The sequence below is a fragment of the Schistosoma haematobium genome, chromosome 1 (assembly GCF_000699445.3).
Source record: "Schistosoma haematobium chromosome 1, whole genome shotgun sequence".
NCBI classification, from domain to species: Eukaryota; Metazoa; Platyhelminthes; class Trematoda; order Strigeidida; family Schistosomatidae; genus Schistosoma; species Schistosoma haematobium.
The window spans coordinates 37,664,806-37,683,689 of NC_067196.1; the positions used below are offsets into that span (position 1 = coordinate 37,664,806).

General features: G+C 32.4%; 1 protein-coding gene across 1 annotated transcript in view; it reads right to left on the bottom strand.

Moving 5' to 3' along the window:
* Window positions 1-1,226: 1,226 nt before the first annotated feature.
* The window catches only part of MS3_00009341 (uncharacterized protein), a 45,048-nt gene continuing 27,390 nt past the window's right edge, over window positions 1,227-18,884 (bottom strand). The window contains exons 10-11 of the mRNA XM_051217701.1: window positions 4,378-15,767; window positions 1,227-1,746 (exon numbers count right to left, since the gene is read on the bottom strand). Coding sequence (XP_051073958.1) covers window positions 4,378-15,767 — 11,390 coding nt within the window. The 3' untranslated portion in view covers window positions 1,227-1,746. The remainder of the gene's footprint in view (window positions 1,747-4,377; window positions 15,768-18,884) is intronic.

The window sequence follows — 18,884 nt, forward strand, 5'->3', positions numbered from 1 at the left end:
ACCAGAAAACATACTAGTCGAAGCACTGAAGTAAGGTATATAGGTAACTGCAAAGTCGCTTTGCATTCTCTTCATCAAGGTCTACGAGCGAGAACAAATGCCAACAGGCTATAAGTAGGGACAGCTCATCAAGATACCAGAATAAGATCTTAATATGAGAAATACGGAAGTGTCATACAACCATCGGTAATGAGAAAAGTTTTCAATAGTGTTGTTGAACGAAATGAAAGATCCAGTAGACGTCCAGTTTCAAGACCAACAAGCTGGATTCCGTAAGGAAACAAGTAAAATAAAATCAACATCGTACTGAATAAAATGCTTCGTCAAGCCGGGGAAAATGTGAACTTACCTATTAACTTCATTTCATCAGTCACATAGTATAAGGTAAGACGTGGGCTTTTATTGTCTTTAGAATGAGTTTCCGCTAGAACTGTCGCATATTTTGTACTAGATTGCGTATCCAAGCAAAAATATTTTACTCAATGTAGAACATATGAAAAATTGTACTGAAAACTATCTGTCTAATTGGTAGCAGATGGTCGGCTTTATAGTGTTGGTTGCTATTATTTCAGGATCTTATCTCTCATGAGCAGGAAATTAACAATGCTGATTTTCAGGCGTTGAGACTATAAATATCACTCTTAAAAGTCATGGTCTTCCACTAGAGAAAAAGTTATTTTATGGATGGCTATTACAGAACCATCAACTTCATTCCTCTTGTAATATTTCTCTCTTTCTTGTTCATACAACACGAGTGTTTATTAGCGTTTTAAGTATATTCTGATGAAGAGATTCCAAATAACTAATCCGCCTTCGTGTGCTCGAAAACGGTTTTTAACTAATTCAATCTTCCATGGTAATTTTATAGAACAGATGGAATGTTGTTAGCACTGGAATTTGGGATATATGCTTCATTCGAATCTGACTTAGGTTTCATATTTGTTAAAGCTCACATTTCGTTTTTCTTGTATCTAACCAAAAACTATCTATTTTGACCAAAAGATTACAGTTACTACTAGAGCTAGTTTTCGTATTTATATGGCAATTCATATATTTATTAAGTTAATAAAAACTTTTATTATCGAATCGCTGTAAACATGATTCCTTCGACAATCCAGAAATCACTAACAGTTTTCATTAATCTAAGTAATCGTTTCTATTCGAATAGCATGTTTTACAATTGCAAAACAGAAAATTATAAGAAGAAAACCAAAAGATATAATCAGTGAAATATATGGGTCTTTTGATTTATTATTAGTAATAATTACTAATATTATGTACAAAATGGTTCCAAAAATAAGTTAACTTCTTTAGAAAAAATACTGATATGGTGTAATGGTACCCATGAAATTATTATTGGTGACAAATTGAATAAACAGAGCTAACGTTTACATGCTATCGATTAAATTGTTTTCACTGTAAAAGTTACAGAAATGTATATTCAATAGTTAAAATGTTTGTATTGAAAAACAATGAACTGATGAGCATCTTGTCTTTGTTTTTTTTTTACTAAATGAGCAGTCGGACTGGTATTAATTATACATAAAAATCATTACCGATATGATTAGTTGTATGTCGAATAAAAAAAGTCAAATTAAAGTAACTTGCAAAACAAAAACGTCCCAATTATTCCATGAATTCAGTGCTTGAATTCGTAGTTATTTACTAGTTTTATATACAAATTAAAGTGTTTAGTTGTATTAAACGTAGATATAACAGTCGAATAAAATTATTTGTTTTGTTAAACTGTAAAACAAAATGAAAATAAAAAAATATTTTTTTATTGTTTAAAGTAAATAATCACTACAGAGATAAGAGTGTAATTACTCTCACAGTTGAAATGATCAATTCTTATGAATAATTATTAACTAGTTGAAATATTTTTTTCTAAGCTATTAACTATTCGGAACAAAATTCAGCCAAAACCAAGTGTCAATGAGAAATTGTTTTCTTTCTAATTTGGCACTACTTTTCACCGAGCATTACTTATTTACAGTTTTGAAATCATATAATTTGTATGCTACTTAGTTAAGTGGTTAGAGCCATGTGATATTTTGGAATTCGACGTGATTAATAGCTACTGTCTCTTCAACTCACGACGAGTTTATCGATGAAGTCAACGAGTTACCAAGTAATAGAGAAATTCCACTTACAATATTACTGTATCGAAATTTCATAATGGGATTTAGTTGACGCGAGTGAATAATTAAACACTGATTTCACCAGATAAATACTCCTTTCCGAGTGCTTTTAAAAATATCTCAATTAATATATTCTAGGCAACAGTTTTATCATTGAAGAAGTTAACAGACTGCATAATAACAATAGTAAATGTATGCTATTCGCTGACATCATATCAATGGGCTTGTTTATAAATATTAGTAGCATGTACACAATGTTAATGTTTTATCGCTAAAGTTGATGTAGAAATCCAATTGCTGACAGCTTACCTACAGTTGATTTATTAGTATAACAGTGAAATAAGAAGAATAATCTTTTGCTATTTTAGCTAACCATATTATGTCTTTGAATGATGATCTTCTTCATTACTAAATCCTTGTATCTTTGTGTTTGGAATACTGTAACAACATGGGATGAAGATATATTAAATGAAAATAATTTAGAAAGTGGTTAATAAAACACCAAAATTTAGTTTGAACTTGGCGTAAAAATATTGACATTCTTATTCGTTCACTGTTTGGTTGAGAATAAGGGCGGCAAACTGGATACATTGTCATTTAGTGACGATAGTCGCTCTTAAATTTTACATTTTCGAAACTTCCTCAATCAGATCAACCTGATGCTAATCAGGGACTGGCTTCAAAATAGATTGCTCGGAATTTCAGTATGAAGGAGCAACTTGTAAAATAAAACAAATAAGGAGTGAGGCTGTTTGTAGTCGACTAGACTATTGAGTACCAGTGACATCGCGATTCGAATAACATTGGAAATGAAAGCTATTGACTGCCGAACCAGTAGCTCATTAGTATTGTGATCTTTGGAACAGCTAAAGTTTGATTCTAAGATGGCCGATTATCCCTTGGTCTTCAGTAGTGTACTGAATTTAAGGTGAGCAATCAATCAGAGAGTCTCATGAGGACCTCACTATTACCTAAGATAAATGCAATGTTTTTCATATTTGATAGATACAAAAAAAGAATGGCAGTCAATATATAAAAAAACTTAAGAAAAACAGATCTCTGTGCAAACACCAGTTCGCAGGTACGTCTAATCAGTTATTATCAGAGTGGGGGTTTGTGGAGATTGTGGTAATTTTATTAGTTGGATTCATTAATCGATCCAAGTTATACCGCCATTGAAAACCTGGATGGTCGTTTCGTCCTAGTATGGGACTTCTCAGCAGTGCGTCCACGATCCCGCATGCGGGACTCGAACCCAGAACCTTCAGCCTCGCGTGCAAACGCTTAAATCCTAGACCACTGTGCGTAACCAGTGGATTCCAATACGTGTCGGATAGAAACAAGTACCTACCTCAGACAATGAACGAGTGGTTGCTCAAGATCATTTTTCAATTAAAATTGGGCATTATCATCGTTGGATATCGGCTTAGTGGTCTGAGGGTTAGGCGTCCGCGTGCGAGACCGGAGGTCCGAGTGCCGCATGCGGGATCGTGAGTGTACACTACTGAGGAGTCCCGTACTGGAATGAAACGGCCGTCCAGTGGTTCCAGGTTCTCAATGGTGGTCTAGCTCAAATCGACTCATAAACTAAACCATTAATAATGGTTTATTGTCAACAAACACAGTAATTGTGAAACCCCTTTTGGAGTTACAAAAGGGGATCAAAGAAGAAGAAAAATGGAGTATCGTTTAATTCTGCTGATTTGTGGGATATATTAGTTGCTAGTAAAGGGTTGTGGAGATTTTTAAGTTTCATTTAGATCATGAACCGATCAATGTTAGGCCATCATGAATGGATTTTAGTTAGACATTAACAGCGTTAGATAATGGCTCAGTGGCCTAGATGTTAAACGTTTGCACATGGGATTCAAGGTCCTTGGTTTGAGTCCTGCGTGCAGAATCTTGAATGCTCACTGATGGGTAGCTTCGTCCAGAGCTTCCAGGTCTCCGATGGTGGTCTAACATTGGTCGGTCCGCGATCTCAATAAGATATACTTATTAGTTAACAGTTATTTGTTAGTATAAATATGAAGCAACATAAATCCACTACAGCGACAGTGTACAGAATTCCTGACGATTAAAATTCGTATTCTATACATATTTCTCAAGTTTAAATATGACGCACGTATTAGCAATAAAATACACCGTGATGTTTAGTAAAAATAAGACAAATGGTTGTTTTGGTAAGCAAGTAACAGACCAACCAATAAACATACTAGTAAAACTAATTACTTACCTACTGTACAACCGAACCGTTAAATCTGTGAGGTAGTATTTGTTCTTCAAGTTGTCCTAATTTATTTTCCAAGTCCTCTATGGCTTGGTTACTTCTCGAATACTCATCCTTGGATCTACAAAGATGGGTAGTATAATTACGTTTCCTGTCAGTATTTCGCTGATTACTTGATAACCAATCTTCGTGACTGTCACTGCCAAGCAAACCAAATGATTTGTTGTCACGTGGACGAATTAGTGTAAAGGGCTTGTAATAAGGTATTGATAAACTAGAATGTATTCCTAATCTACGTAGTTCTTCTCTGGATCCAGAGACAATAGCTCGACGAATTTCAATTAGCTCATTTAATCGGTCAAATGAATTCTGTAAAATCCTTTTATCGACATTTGATGGTGAAGAGAAAACATGATTCGGCGTTACGGGTTTACATGAAACCAAATAATTTTGATTTATGCGTTGGCTTAAAGATGGAAAAGTCTTCAGTGAACATGTACTAGATGACAGTCTACCATTTACTGATGTTTTTGGTCTGCGAGTATCACGTTCTGACAATTGAATATAGTCAAAATGGAGTTTTCCTTGGTAACTGGATTGATTTTCTTGAGTATATAGTGAACCATCGAATAAGTAGTTCCGCTGGTCTTTTTTATATAACACTGAACTTTCATCGCTTGAATAAATAAGATTATCTTTTTTCAAAAACTTTTGTTTTATCATAGTGTGTAATTGGCTTTTCAACAGTACTACCTCTTCTCTAAGTTGTGTGACTGTATGACCAGAATTGTTCTGTAGATAAACATGTTTAGGAATTGCTCCCAATAAATTTTCTACCCTTTCACATGCTTTGCGCAGACGTGTCTCAGTCATTTCTTCCCAACTCGACAAACGTCTTTTTTCTTCATTATATAAAGCAAGTAATGACAGTGAACTGTCGCAAGAAAGTTGGCTGTTCAACTGAAAATGGTCATTTTCTCCATAACTCAGACTACGATCATAAGATTGTCTGGTTTGAAGTATATTGCATTCATCAATTTCAGGACGTCTTTTTAGTGTTTTACAAGGTTTATTACTGATTTGTTTAGATGATTTTTCAGCGTCCGTTATATCTTCTGAACTATTTATTAACTGAGTATGAATGGAACTGCTCAGCTCATTTTCTATAACTTCCGGTGATTGACAACTAATTAGTTTCCATAAGTTTTCAGCTGTAGTCTTCTGCCTATCAAATGAATGATTTGAAATTCCATTGGTGGAAACTTTGCAGGAATATGTTACTTGCTCTAATAACTGTTGTGCATTCTCTATGAATAGGGTTACGATTGGACATAAACTATGAGGACCTTTGATTTCAGCACCGAATTTAGAATTAACAAGTGGCTTTAACTGTAAAATAACTTGTTCAACTAAATCAAATGTATCGTAAAAATCCGTTTGTGATTTATATTCTTGATTGTTTATTTGCTCTGCTAAGTATAAAGCATAGTAGATTTGTTGAACCTGTTGCTTAGTAAATATCAGCTCACTATCCAATGAGGCGCTTAACCATATTTCTAAACCTGTACGCAATAAATCTTTATTCGCCTGTAATGCTAGAAGACCCAAACGTTGGCTCAGTAATAATAAAGTGTGTCTTAATTGTTTATCAAGTTTAACAATTGTCTTTTGGTCGATCAACATTTGTAATTTGTTTAAAGCATCTTCTTCTTTCAATGAAAAGCGTGTATATTCACTTAAATTTGATGGTAAATGCATTGATGCGTCACGTAGAATAACTATGGATGATAGAATTGCAGACATTTCATTTGGTTGTAAACTGTTTATAGCTAATAAATGATTGAGACGATTTATTTCGGGTCTTACATCTTCCATTGGATATAGTAAATCTTCACAACTAGAAAAGTTAGTCAAATTATCAGAAATTATATCAGATTTCCTTTCACCTACTTCATTGGTTGATTCCATTGGATTAATTTTAAGTGAACATACTTTTGTATTATCATTGTCTAATGATAAATTACTGGGGATTTTATTTATATTATCCTTTAACTTCATAGCAATTTTTCCATAAGATATGTTTAAAATTGTCTGAGGGAAGGACTTTTCGATGAATAAATGTGAATAGCTGCATAATTTACCGATTAAACTATTACATAGATAATATTTTAAATATGGTATAAATTCCAAATCTTCATGGTACACCTTTGAATAAATCAAATTATGATTAAACTGATCTGAATCGATGATCAACTGTATTAATTCAGATGAGCTCAAATCATTTAGGTCAACAGCAAGCAGTTGCTTCAATCTTTCATTTTGTACACCAATGCTAGACAGGGGTCTTACATCTACGGACATTGTTGTAGCGGATAATATTTCACTGTGTTTATTTTGATTTTCAACATCTTTCGGTATTAGATATTTTAAGAAATGAAGCCATAATGGAATTAGTTTATTAGCGTTAATATCAGGCTCTGCGTATTCTTCACCCTTCATTATAATTTTCAATAGACGATCTGTGTATTTGCGAAGATTTGTGCAAAACAATTGGTACAAATAGGTATTTAAATTTTGACGACAATGTCTTGGCAATATATTCAAGAAGTTTATCAATTCCTCACAAGTATTACTATATACTAATGATGTTTGTATGATTGGTATAAAATCTTGGGGTAGATTTGGATCAAAAATGTCTTCGTGGAAAAAACAGTTTATGAGAATACTATCCAATCTGTCAATAGTAAATGAATTTATTAAAGATGTTATGTCTACTGAAGTTTCACTGTAACTATGCTGCGAATGATTATACTGATTTGTTAACATACAACTGACAAAGTATCTTAAATAAGAAACTGTTTGCACTGGTAGTACTGAGCATGATATGTCATGAAGATACTGGAAATGATTTAACATAGTTATTGTATGTCTTACAGGATACCGGTTTAATAATAAAGAAACCCTTAGTAATTGAGAAAGACTTTTTCGGTTAATTGGTTGGATTGGTATTTGTGTTAAGTTTGGTTTTATAAAATTTTCTTCATCAAACTCATTCAGTAAATTAATTAATTCAATTCGAATATTTTGAAATATTATTTGTAACGCCTTCTGTTTTAAGTCATCTATTAAACGAGATTCAAAATTTGAAATCCATGAAGTTCTCAGATTTGCTGATGAAATCCACAGGTGGTATTCAGTTTCCATGAGAGGATGAAAAGAATGTGGTGTGTGTATATCCAGATGCGTAAATTTTAAGATATTTTGTATACTGGAGGCAAAGGGAGCTGCTTCATTTGGTTGAATAGGAACTAATTCAGGATGTTCTGAATATGTTAATGAAGATATTTTAGATAAAAAAGAGTTCAGGTAAACTAATGATGCAACGATATCGGTATTTAGAATTGATTCACAAGAATTGACTACGGTGTTTGAACATAAAGCGTAACGTAATGATTCCTTTTCTGAATTCGAAATACTAATTAACTCGTGTTCACACTCATTATGTAACTCATCTAAAACATTTACACATATCCAAGCGCTTCGTGGTCCATTGAGTTGTCCACTTAACAATGATAACTGAATCGCGTTGCTTAACTCTTGATTAGTCATTTCAGCAGTTAAGTCACACTCTGTGCTGACTGAAAGCCTCTGAATGCTAATTGTTCTTTGTTTTTGTGAGTATAAATCTAAACGAGGTTTCCAAAATCCAATTAAGCGATTAACTTCAAGCCTTGTTAATTTTATTAATTCTGAAGTAAATATTGAATGAGCTTGTTGTGAAGTATGACAGAGTGGATGAGTGCAAGCTATGGAAGTGTACCACAATTGTAGCAGCATTAAATTAGTCCAAGATTCAGGTGAGTTTATAAAGACACTTTCTTCTAAAGAATTATCAACAATATCACTCAAGAAATCTAAATTTCCACTCAAAAACCATGAAAGTGATGTGCTAAGAGCTGCAGCATCTTCTTTATTCATCACCTGAGATACTGACGGTTCAATGACATTTTTGTTGAAGTGGTTCATCATTACTTGTATACATTGAAAAATAATCGCTACATTAGATGATGTATTTTTATGTAAATTGGTGTCACAAAGAGTACTTAGGCTTTGTTCAATAGATTGAGCAATATATGGTTGTTCCAATAACCAATATCCGAAACTATTTAAATTTTTGATTATATAAGCTATTTGCTTAGCTCTTAGTGGTTCAGTTAGTACTTCTATTGGATTAAATAAAACTGTTTCAAGAGATCTAAAAACTGAATGATAGTGTTCTGACTGACTACACTTAATATCTTTTTTAATTATGTCTAAGGATTTAGAACCTTCAGTAGATATACGTACTCGCATAGCTATTGACTCTGATTTTAGTCGTTCACATAATTCATTTAGTAAACGTTTACTGAGTTTATCCATGAAAATATTTTGATTTGTAATAAAAATATATAGCAGTCTAGTGATTAAGTGTTTTAAGTGGAATGATAATTCTACATCATTTATTATGTTTGATTGGATTCTTTGTAGCAGACTTACTAGTAGCAAAATATCTATGGAAGATAAGCTTTGATTTAATATTGTAGAGTTCACAAAACGCTCCAAGATTTTCGCGAAAAGAATCGTATAATGTTTAGATGATGATGAAAGACTGGAAGACTGTACCTCAAAGAAATGTCTCAAGCAACTTTGTTTCTCAAAAAAGTGCAAAACATCATAAGAATTAAAAATTATTTTCAAACAGTGTGCATAATTTTTTGAGGTATAAATAAGACGATGTATTACTAATAAGTTAATCAGCATTTGTAGGAACTCCGCATTGTCTATGGCTAAATTCGGTAAACATATCAAAAATAAGTAGTAGACATTCTTAAAAAATGATTCTTCTTGTTCAGAATTGTATTCATTTGATTGATTAACTAAGTGTAATGCCTTTTTAATTTCTTGTAGAATTCTTGATTTTATTTTAGATTCATATTGTCGGAGAAGAAGTTTACATGACTTGATTTCAGCATCAGTCAGAATAAATGATTCTTGTTCCTCTAATGAATAATAATGGTGCAATAGACGTTGTTCTAATATAAGTAGCTCTTTTTCATCATAGTTTGAGTCATAAACTGAATTTATAAAAGACGAATGTAAATCATGGGAGGAAGATATAGAGAAAGCGGTGGTTGAGGGTAGCAGACCTCGTAAGGCACTATAGGCAATCGCAGATTCTGTTTTCCAAATTGAAGTACGGTAGGAAATAATATCGTAGATAATTTTATAATTTAGCAAATCTGTACATGATATCATAGTTTCTTGTGAGATTTGAGATTTAATACTAGTAGAAATTGTGGCTAATGGTTTTAGATCACTGGAAGACAGTTTAATTGTTGGAAATGATAAGACATCTTGTACACTTTCCAATATTTCTAATTGTGAATTAATATTTTCCAATAGTGAAAATAATGAGGTTATTTGAATTGTAGTTAACGGTTTCAGTTTCAAATACGATCGTATTGTAGAAATAAGTATTGAGGCTGTTTTAATGTCAATATCTTGTTCTTTTACTATCGATTTTGAAAAAAGCTCGTGAATCGTCGCCTGTTCATCTGTGTCTTCACTCTGTTGACTTGAGATAACAGAAATCAAGTAATCAGAGTTTTTGCTAACGACATCTAAAGTATCTTGTGTTTCACTATCTGTTTCTGAAGTATAAAATTTGGAATTTTGTAATATTTCCTTTTTAATTGTGTTATCTTGACTTAATATTTCAGATGTATTGATCGTTTTTGCTGGAAAATTATTCTCTGTTAATTTGACGTCAATATCATTGAGTTTTTGGATTTCATTAGAGGTCACCTGATTCATAAATTGTTCATTTGAGCAAATCTCATGAACCAAAGTGGCTGTGTTTATGTTTTCAGAAGGTTTGGATTTTGAATTTTCAATGTTATCGGAAGTTTGAGATGTAAATGAACTGTCATATTTATCAGTCATCTTCTTAATAGTTGGAATCTTCCATTCTTTCTCATTTTCATTAACATTCAGCTCAGTACTTAATGGTCTTTCATGAAATTGATGATTGCATGGTTTTTCAATAGTTTCTAATATGTTAGCTTTGGGAACTAATGAAGCAGTAGTATTCAAAAATGGATGTTGGCTGCTTACGCTGGAAACTAATAATGTACCCTCAAACGGTTCTACTTTTCCTAACATAACCGGATGTTCAGCAACTTTGATCACTGTAATAGGCCTGACTACTTTGCCTGTATCTACTAATTCATTTCTTATATCGTCAAGCTGACCTATTATACAATCTAAATGAATCTGTTCCTCCACTTTAAGAGCAAGCGGGAAAAATTGTTCACCTAAAATTAACAAACTAATTAATGAACATTTTAAAGATTCTGGAATACACTGGATTTTCAATGAGTATGATCGTGATAAATGTTCAAGTTCAATAGTCTTAAACAAAATTTCGTATGCTAATGTCGAATTACCGATATCTTTACTTGTTCTAATTCGATTATAAAATTCTTGATATTCCTCCAGCTTTAAATATAGAATATTCTTATTATGGTTTTCTAGAGTAGTAATATCAGAAATATTGATGATATTTGATAAAAAATTAGTAAAAGGTACAATTTGTTTGCATAACCCATTCACATTTCTAGAGTGTTGAAAAGAAAGAAAATAATCACGCAGCAAATCAATATGATCAGTCGATATATTTAGTTGTTTTGAATGTGCCATAATAGACACTTGACCAAGAATTAAATTATTTAGAGATTGAACACTAAACGGTACGTCATTCGGCAAACATAAGCCCCTGAGATGATCTAATATCGTGTTTTCAATATTATTGAACTGAGCATAACATACTTTTTGAAGAATATTTTGCAGTTTAATTTTAATTTTTGAATTGAGAAAAAATGGAGTAGAATTTACACAGTTTTGAATAACATTTAATTTAATTAAACTTAGGAAGTCCTGATCTTTTTTTAGTATCTTTATGATATCTGATTGAGTTTTAATAAATTCGAGCATACAGAATAAACTTTCTGTATTTTCCCCATTCAATGAACAAATTTCACTGTGATCTGTGCTTTCAAGAATTTCTTTCAATCTATTTATATGTGTAAATAAAACTATTTGATCGCTGAAGTTATTAATAGTTGTGGAGTTATGAAGAATTCCTAAATAATCTTTCTCGTTAAGAAGGGAAACCTCTGAAGGTATACATTTATCCGCAACTCTATGTAAACTTTCTTTTTTATATGTCATAGCAAGCCACGTTGTTGGTTTCATTTTATTTTCAACTACATTAAAAAGTATATTCGAATTTATAGTATATTGTATGGAATCAAGAACTTCATCGTTGTCATCTGTTTGGCATGTACTTGAATTTACGATTTTCCAGCTTTCAGATTTGATACATTTCTCTTTTAATGTATTTGCTAAACGTTCACAATAATTAATAAGTTTCTTTGAAGTTTCTTCATTCATCTCATAACCATTATAAATTTTGTTAGAATGAATTTCTTGTATGATTTGTAGTGTTAGTTTCCCCATATCAGTGGGTATTAACATAGGAGAAGCAATAATGCCAGACAAACAACTTAAAAAGAATTTACAGTTTTGTGGTTTCACTTTCAATGTACAGGGTAGACCTGTTGTTGATTGACTTAGAATTTCCTCTAACGTTAAGACATGTAAATAAAAGTTATGGTCGACGAAAGTTTCAAATAATAGTTCTTCTTTCCTATGTTTGTATTCCAAAGGTTTTTCAGCCGTCGCTTCAGATGATGTTATATTACAGGTTTCTAAATGATGATTTAATTGGTTAGTAGATGATGTATAAGGAACGAGTGATTTTACTCCGTCAATCTGTAATTTTTGATTGACTAACCATGCATCTAGTACTGGTGTAAAATTTGGTGGAAACCCTAATGAAATGCAACTAGTTTTGTACAATAAAAGCGATGAATTTATGTTGTGAATTGCTTTCGCCAGCTTTTTAGTGACATTCACAAATGTATTTTGAAGGTTAACATGAAAGTTCGATAGGAAAAGCAAGAGTATACCGACTAGTATATTTGCTTCTGCCGACGCAAAGTCTGTTAAATTGTAATGTAAACGTCTTTGTGAAAGTAAGATACCAAGGAGGACGAGTGAATTAAGAAATCTCATCTTTTTGCACTCTGACAACTCAAAAAGGCAATCAGATGCAGCTTCATAAATAGAACGATTCAAATCTGCCAGATTTTTCTGGTCAACTCGATAATGACGTTTAGAAAGTGACTCGCTGTGTAATTCACCTGAAATTAAGGATAATATTGATGTGGAGACATCTTCTGACATTTTTACACATTTGGAATTGATAAGAGAATGATAAAACTTGGTAAATTTTCCTAGTGTTGTAGCAATTTCATGTGGATTATTGATTCTAAAACCTTTTGTGAATATGGTAGTCAAAGTTATAAGAATCCCGCACGTTATATCGTCCATTTCCCCATTTACAAAGTAATGCCTTTCACTGGTAACCTTGTTTCTTATTTGTAGTAGAAGATTTTCCATATGATTTTGATAGGAGTTACTAATTTTAGTTGCCTGCACAGTAACTTGAATTGATGGTAACATGTTGTTGATTATTTGAGTTACACTAACACTATTGGTACCATTGGCAACAGTTAGGTCATTCAGTTCACTTTCATTCGGTAAAATACATAACTTAAATAGTGATTTCAATTTTGTACAGACTGGTGAACAGTGCATAGATGGTGATTCACAAAAATCAACTAATGACCGAAAATTTCTACGTATACTCAACAGATAAATCAATTTATTCATTTCATCAGGCAAAGAACAAAACAAATCTAAAATATATAATGATATCACAGTTTGCATAAATATTGTTGGTCTCGATGGGAAAATTTCGTCGTTCCGTAATGTTGATGCAGGATTTATGGTTATTGGAAAATGAAACAGATGTTTAGCTAAACTACCATTATTTATCATATTTTCTGACTGCAATTCAATTTGTAGGGCTTCCAGTAATTGTTTTAATTCATCGCTTAATTTCCTTTTGTATAATAAAGAACTGTTAAAAGTCGGCTTTATGTGATTCAGATTATTGATAATATCTGATAAACATGGATATGTTTCTGGTAAAATAGGCAAACGATACTTGGTCACAGCTGTACACAAGCTTTCAACAAATGATGTATTCGTAATGATGTCTTCATTGTCTTTTAAATTGCTAATAAGGAAATATAGCTCTTCATTTACTATTGGCAAGTTTTCTGAAGCAAACTCTGAGTTAGTTGTCTCTTTCAAGTTTATGCATAAGTCTAATTGCTTTTTCAAAATACAACTGTAAGCTGACTGATCTGCAATGAATAATTTATTTAGAAGATTTATGTGTGTACTATTAAGCCTGACGGGTTTTTCAGAATTTGTATTCAGACATTTAACTAAATAGTTACTTACTTGTTGGACATCGTTTATTGTATGATCAGAATAATGATCATTAATCATATTTAAATTATTCACTCTATTTTCAAGTAATTTTGATTTTAAATAACTGATAATAGGTGCTATCACAGAAGAATCAACAAATAAATCCTTTTCCAACTCGGATTGCTCTGACATAGTGATGCAAGATGAATTTGGATCAGAAAATGTACTATTTTCGTCATGTTTACTTTGAGTATCATCAGTGTAAGTAGATAAATCTGGAAGCTCACTTCCAAAGGGTACTGAGACGTTATCAAAATTGTCTAATATTCCTTTATTTTCTTCATTTGAGCGAACAATTATAGTTTGATTCATCTGATTTAAAATATTGTTTAGTTGTTGCTTTTTAGAAACCAAGTTATGTTTAACAATGGATTCATTAGAAATTGAATCTATTTCATATGGACTCGTTTGTGAAGTACAATATTCACTGATTGGAGTGAGAACATTTTGGTATCTTGTTACTATGTTTCCATGAGTTGTTTGAGGAATTTTAGGACCTGTGTTTACAAGGTTGATTGGTTCTTTCTGTAAGGATATTTTTAAGCAATGATTAATTTTATTGAAATGATTTGTTAAAACTTCTTCAACTAAACGTATATCACTGGATTGACAGATAATATTTTTATCTACAAAACAATCTGTTTCACTTGTTGATAGTTGTTTTTTAATGGATTTATGAATGTACTTTAAGTGGTCAATGTTGGGTATATTTTGAATTTTATTATCACTAGTCATGGAAGCTGTAACAGAATTATCATATTCATTTTCAAAAAGCTGTAAAGCAGTTACAATATCAATAGCAGTTTGCCTTTTTAACGCGCATCGATTGTTTGGAAATTCTCTTTCAACATTTTGTTTTATAGCTTCTATGCCATGAGTAATAATTAATCCATAATTTAAGCTAATCATGTTCTCCAAATGTTGAACAATTTCTGAATTTACTTGAGAATTTCGTTTATACGAAATATTGGGATCTATCTTTTCTAAGGAATTAATAACTTCTTCAATGCTATCAGACAGGTATTGCTTATCCTGGAAAAATGATGTTTTTTCATTTGTTTTAATTATTTTAGTTATCTCCAATAATGTTGTTTTGATTTGATCGAATTCTTGAGGGTTAATTATAATATCACTACTATTATAATTGTTATCGTCAATAACGGTATGATGTTTATGAACTGATGAAAATAAATTATCGCGTGCATACTGAAGCGTGTTCAATGTTTTAGTCAATTTCGAATCCGACCACATATGTAGTACTGGTGTTTGAGGTGTTTCTTTGTCAACTAAACTGATGGCTAGTAGACCATCATAAATAGTTTGACGATCATTGAGACTTAGAAGTAGCATGGAATTTGAGTTGTTAGAAGAAATCACCTCTTGCATACGTGAATGTATGGTCTTGAATCTTCCAAATAACTCAATGTTCGATCGTAACACGTCTGATTGGAGTAATTCAGTTATGCGTGGCATAACTAATTGAACGTTTTCAGCAGTTAAACAACTTGAAGTTGTTAATTGCTGAAGGGTGAGTAAATGCGAGTTAACATTAGTAGAATATTTGGAATGTTTCTTTAGTATAGAATATTGTTTTATTTTCGAATTATCGTCACTACTTTTTGTGTAGCCTTCATTATCACCAGTTGAAGGTGATAAGTAACCGTTAGATAAATGGCTTTCTCTCCGTTTATTCTTGTTTAATAAATTAGCTTTAAAATGAACAGTTGTGGAAAATTCTTTGTCGACTAATTGGTTGTAGTCGCTGTTGTTGGTACAGGGACATTCTTCTTCAGAAGCTTGTGATTTATCTACTATATTCGTAAGTAGGTCTTCATATTTCTCCTTTCTTGTCAAGGAGCTCGTCCCAATGATCATTTTTCCATGAAAATGTTCTAAAAGTATTTTAAATTGAGATGAAACATAAATGGTGAGAAATTCAGAAATGTATAAACAAAATTGGTTTTTGGAAAAGTTAGTAGACAGTGTCAAACGTTTACTATATTAAGATGATGGAGAATGTTTGTAGCTCAGGATGAGGATGTTAGAGTTGCGGTAATCGCTGAGTTAGATAGATTATTTGTGAAGCATGTGAACAACTGTGGACATGAGTTCTACTGAAAAACGTCGAAATATCGGACATGGAAAAAACAAGAAAAGTTTTACAACCGAAGAACTCTGAACAAACATCAATCGGCAGACATATTAGAACCAACAAAATCTATCATCCAATAAGATAAACGATCAACAACTGCAAGATAAGAGTTCGGATCAGGACATATAACAACTAAAATAAACATACAAGCAACGATCACACAATTATCAAAAACAATCAACCTCAGGCTAAAAGAACAATCTGTTAATCAGTTTTGGGGAAGCCCTGATAGCTGAATTCCCTTGAAATTACGTCCTGATAACGTTGTTTAGAAGAACAATGAAAGCTTCATACCTAATCCATTTAGCTCTGAGATCCCAGCAACCCCAATATAATTTCATTATTATTATTGTTCATTAGCTTACAAGAAAGTTAGCACTGTATATTTTATCTTACAATTGGTCTGACATCACTTTAATGCCTATTTATAAAACATGTTTACCTACAAGTTCAATCTATAATATTATCAGCAAATGCATTACTAACAAAAAAATTAATAATTAGTTGCTGATTCCATAGTCACTTAACAAATGTTAACTAAATCAGTGACAAAATATCATCAGTGTTAATTAGCATACAGATATTTTGTAAATGACATATTCAGTCTTGCGTTTAACGTATATCCATTCAATGTGACATGCTAGACTGAGACCATTAGAGCTGTCTCTATTCGAAAAAGCACTAGAGACCATTTTCTATTTGTTATTAATATGTATGAAATGGTGTATAACTTAATTTTTTAAGTGAAACGTTTTAATTTAGATTCTATTTAGGTATTTTTATTCAGACTAACAATTCTAGTAAAAATTTAGTAATACTAACTTTTATAATCATTCCTTGTAGTCGACTAATATATAAATGACATTTCATTAGTCTATTACCAAGGATATCTTGATGGAATATTTTTTGTTTTATCAGAAAGGGTTTTGTATAGATAATAGTTGAATTCATGAGTCAATTAATGCTAGACCACCAAGGAAAACCTGGGAGTAATGGACCTAGTATAGGGCTCAGCGGAGCGCACCCACGATCCCGCTCGCTGGATTCGAACTCAGGACCTTCGCTCTCGCGCGCTAGCACTCAACCTCTAGACCAGAGCCGACATCCGGCGGTATTTATGCCTAACTTCAACTGATCCACGTAATTACACCCATAAATAAAATTATATACATAATTATGTTCGTCACAGGTTTATGTAATAACACAATAATTTACTTTAGTCTAGACGGAAAGGAAACAAATAGTATTAGATTCGACCTTTCTATGTATCAATGTGTCAGTCATATGCTCTTCACTTGTATGAAAACAATTTATACATAAACCCGATTGCTGGTTTATATAGGAAGTTTGTTTTGGTTCCAAAAACAGAATTTTTGTGTCGAAGGTAAACTGAAAAATAAATCTTACGAAATTCATTCTGAAATAAAAGTGAATTCTCGTCTTAATAGATGGATTTGTGAGGGATTATGTGTAATTCTATGCAAACGGTGGTTTCGGTTGCAGAAATAACAGACAAATATTACTGTTCAAAACAATTAGTCCCTTTGATAAATTTCGATAATGCAATGGGAAGACGTAGTTTATCAGAATTATGTGATATATTTGCGCAATACATTTCGAACAATCTGATCACACATATACTTGTTAAGAACATTTATATATGAAAAATTAAAAGGTCAACTAGACAGGTTAAGGGTAAGTCATAACATATTAAAGTACACAAAAACAAATGTGATTACCACTCTGGATAGTAAATCAGTACTACCAGGGTAGGTTAAGTGTAAGCACAAATTGTTTTTGAACACATAAAGGGGGTTTCAATTTTCGTATAGCCGAGGCTTCAATAAACCTTAGTATACGTCCTTGAAGGCTTTTGCACAACACAACAAATGCTGATTTGATATCAACCTTATGACCCGTCTCAATCAAATGTTTCGCAATGGATGATGATGTCTGTCTATCCTGTGATCTTATTTCACCATCGGAATTCATCTGATTCTGCAACCATTTTGGTATATGTTCACCCACCCTTAATTGCAAATCGCGATTGCTCCTCCCTACGTACGTGTTTCCACACATACATGTAAATTTATAGACACAATGGGATGTGAAACAATCGTTTTCGTGCTGTTTGGGCTTTTGGTAAAACATAGACCTTGTCTTTTCGATAATAACAAGTTGGGCTGCATAAAATGTCCGGTTGATAGCTAATTTAAGTCTCTGTTTCAACATGAGACTATTTGTGTCACCTCTGAGTGCTAGCGTAATATAAACTCGATTTTTGGGTGCCAGAAGCGTCATAGGTCTAGTCATATTGCAACCCTTTCAGCGGTTTATGAACTTCAAAGGGTAATCATTATTGATTAACGCATCAGTCAAGAGCTTCATCTCTACTTCAGTAGTATCACTAGTACAAATACGATTGATTCTATTGAATAAGCTCTTTATTAAACCGCGTTTATAATGAATAGGGCAGTGACTATGAAAATTAAGATATTGTCCTGTCCATGTTGGTTTTATATATGTAGCACGTTTGATGGAACCATCATCTTTCCTAGTAATCAGGATGTCAAGAAAAGGAAGTTGGTTGTTCTTCTCTTCTTCACATGTAAGAGAAATGTGCTTTTGACTACTATTGAATTCTCCTAACAAGCGGTTTATGTGTTCAATTTTATCACCTATGATTATTATGTCATCTACATATCGTCTATACAGACCCATCTTTCGAATTGAGTCTCCAACTAAATTTTCCACATATCCCATGAACACATCAGCCAGCAATGGTCTTAGAGGGCTGCCCATAGCTACACCATCTATTTGTCTGAAGTGTTCACCTTCAAATGTGAATTTTACATTA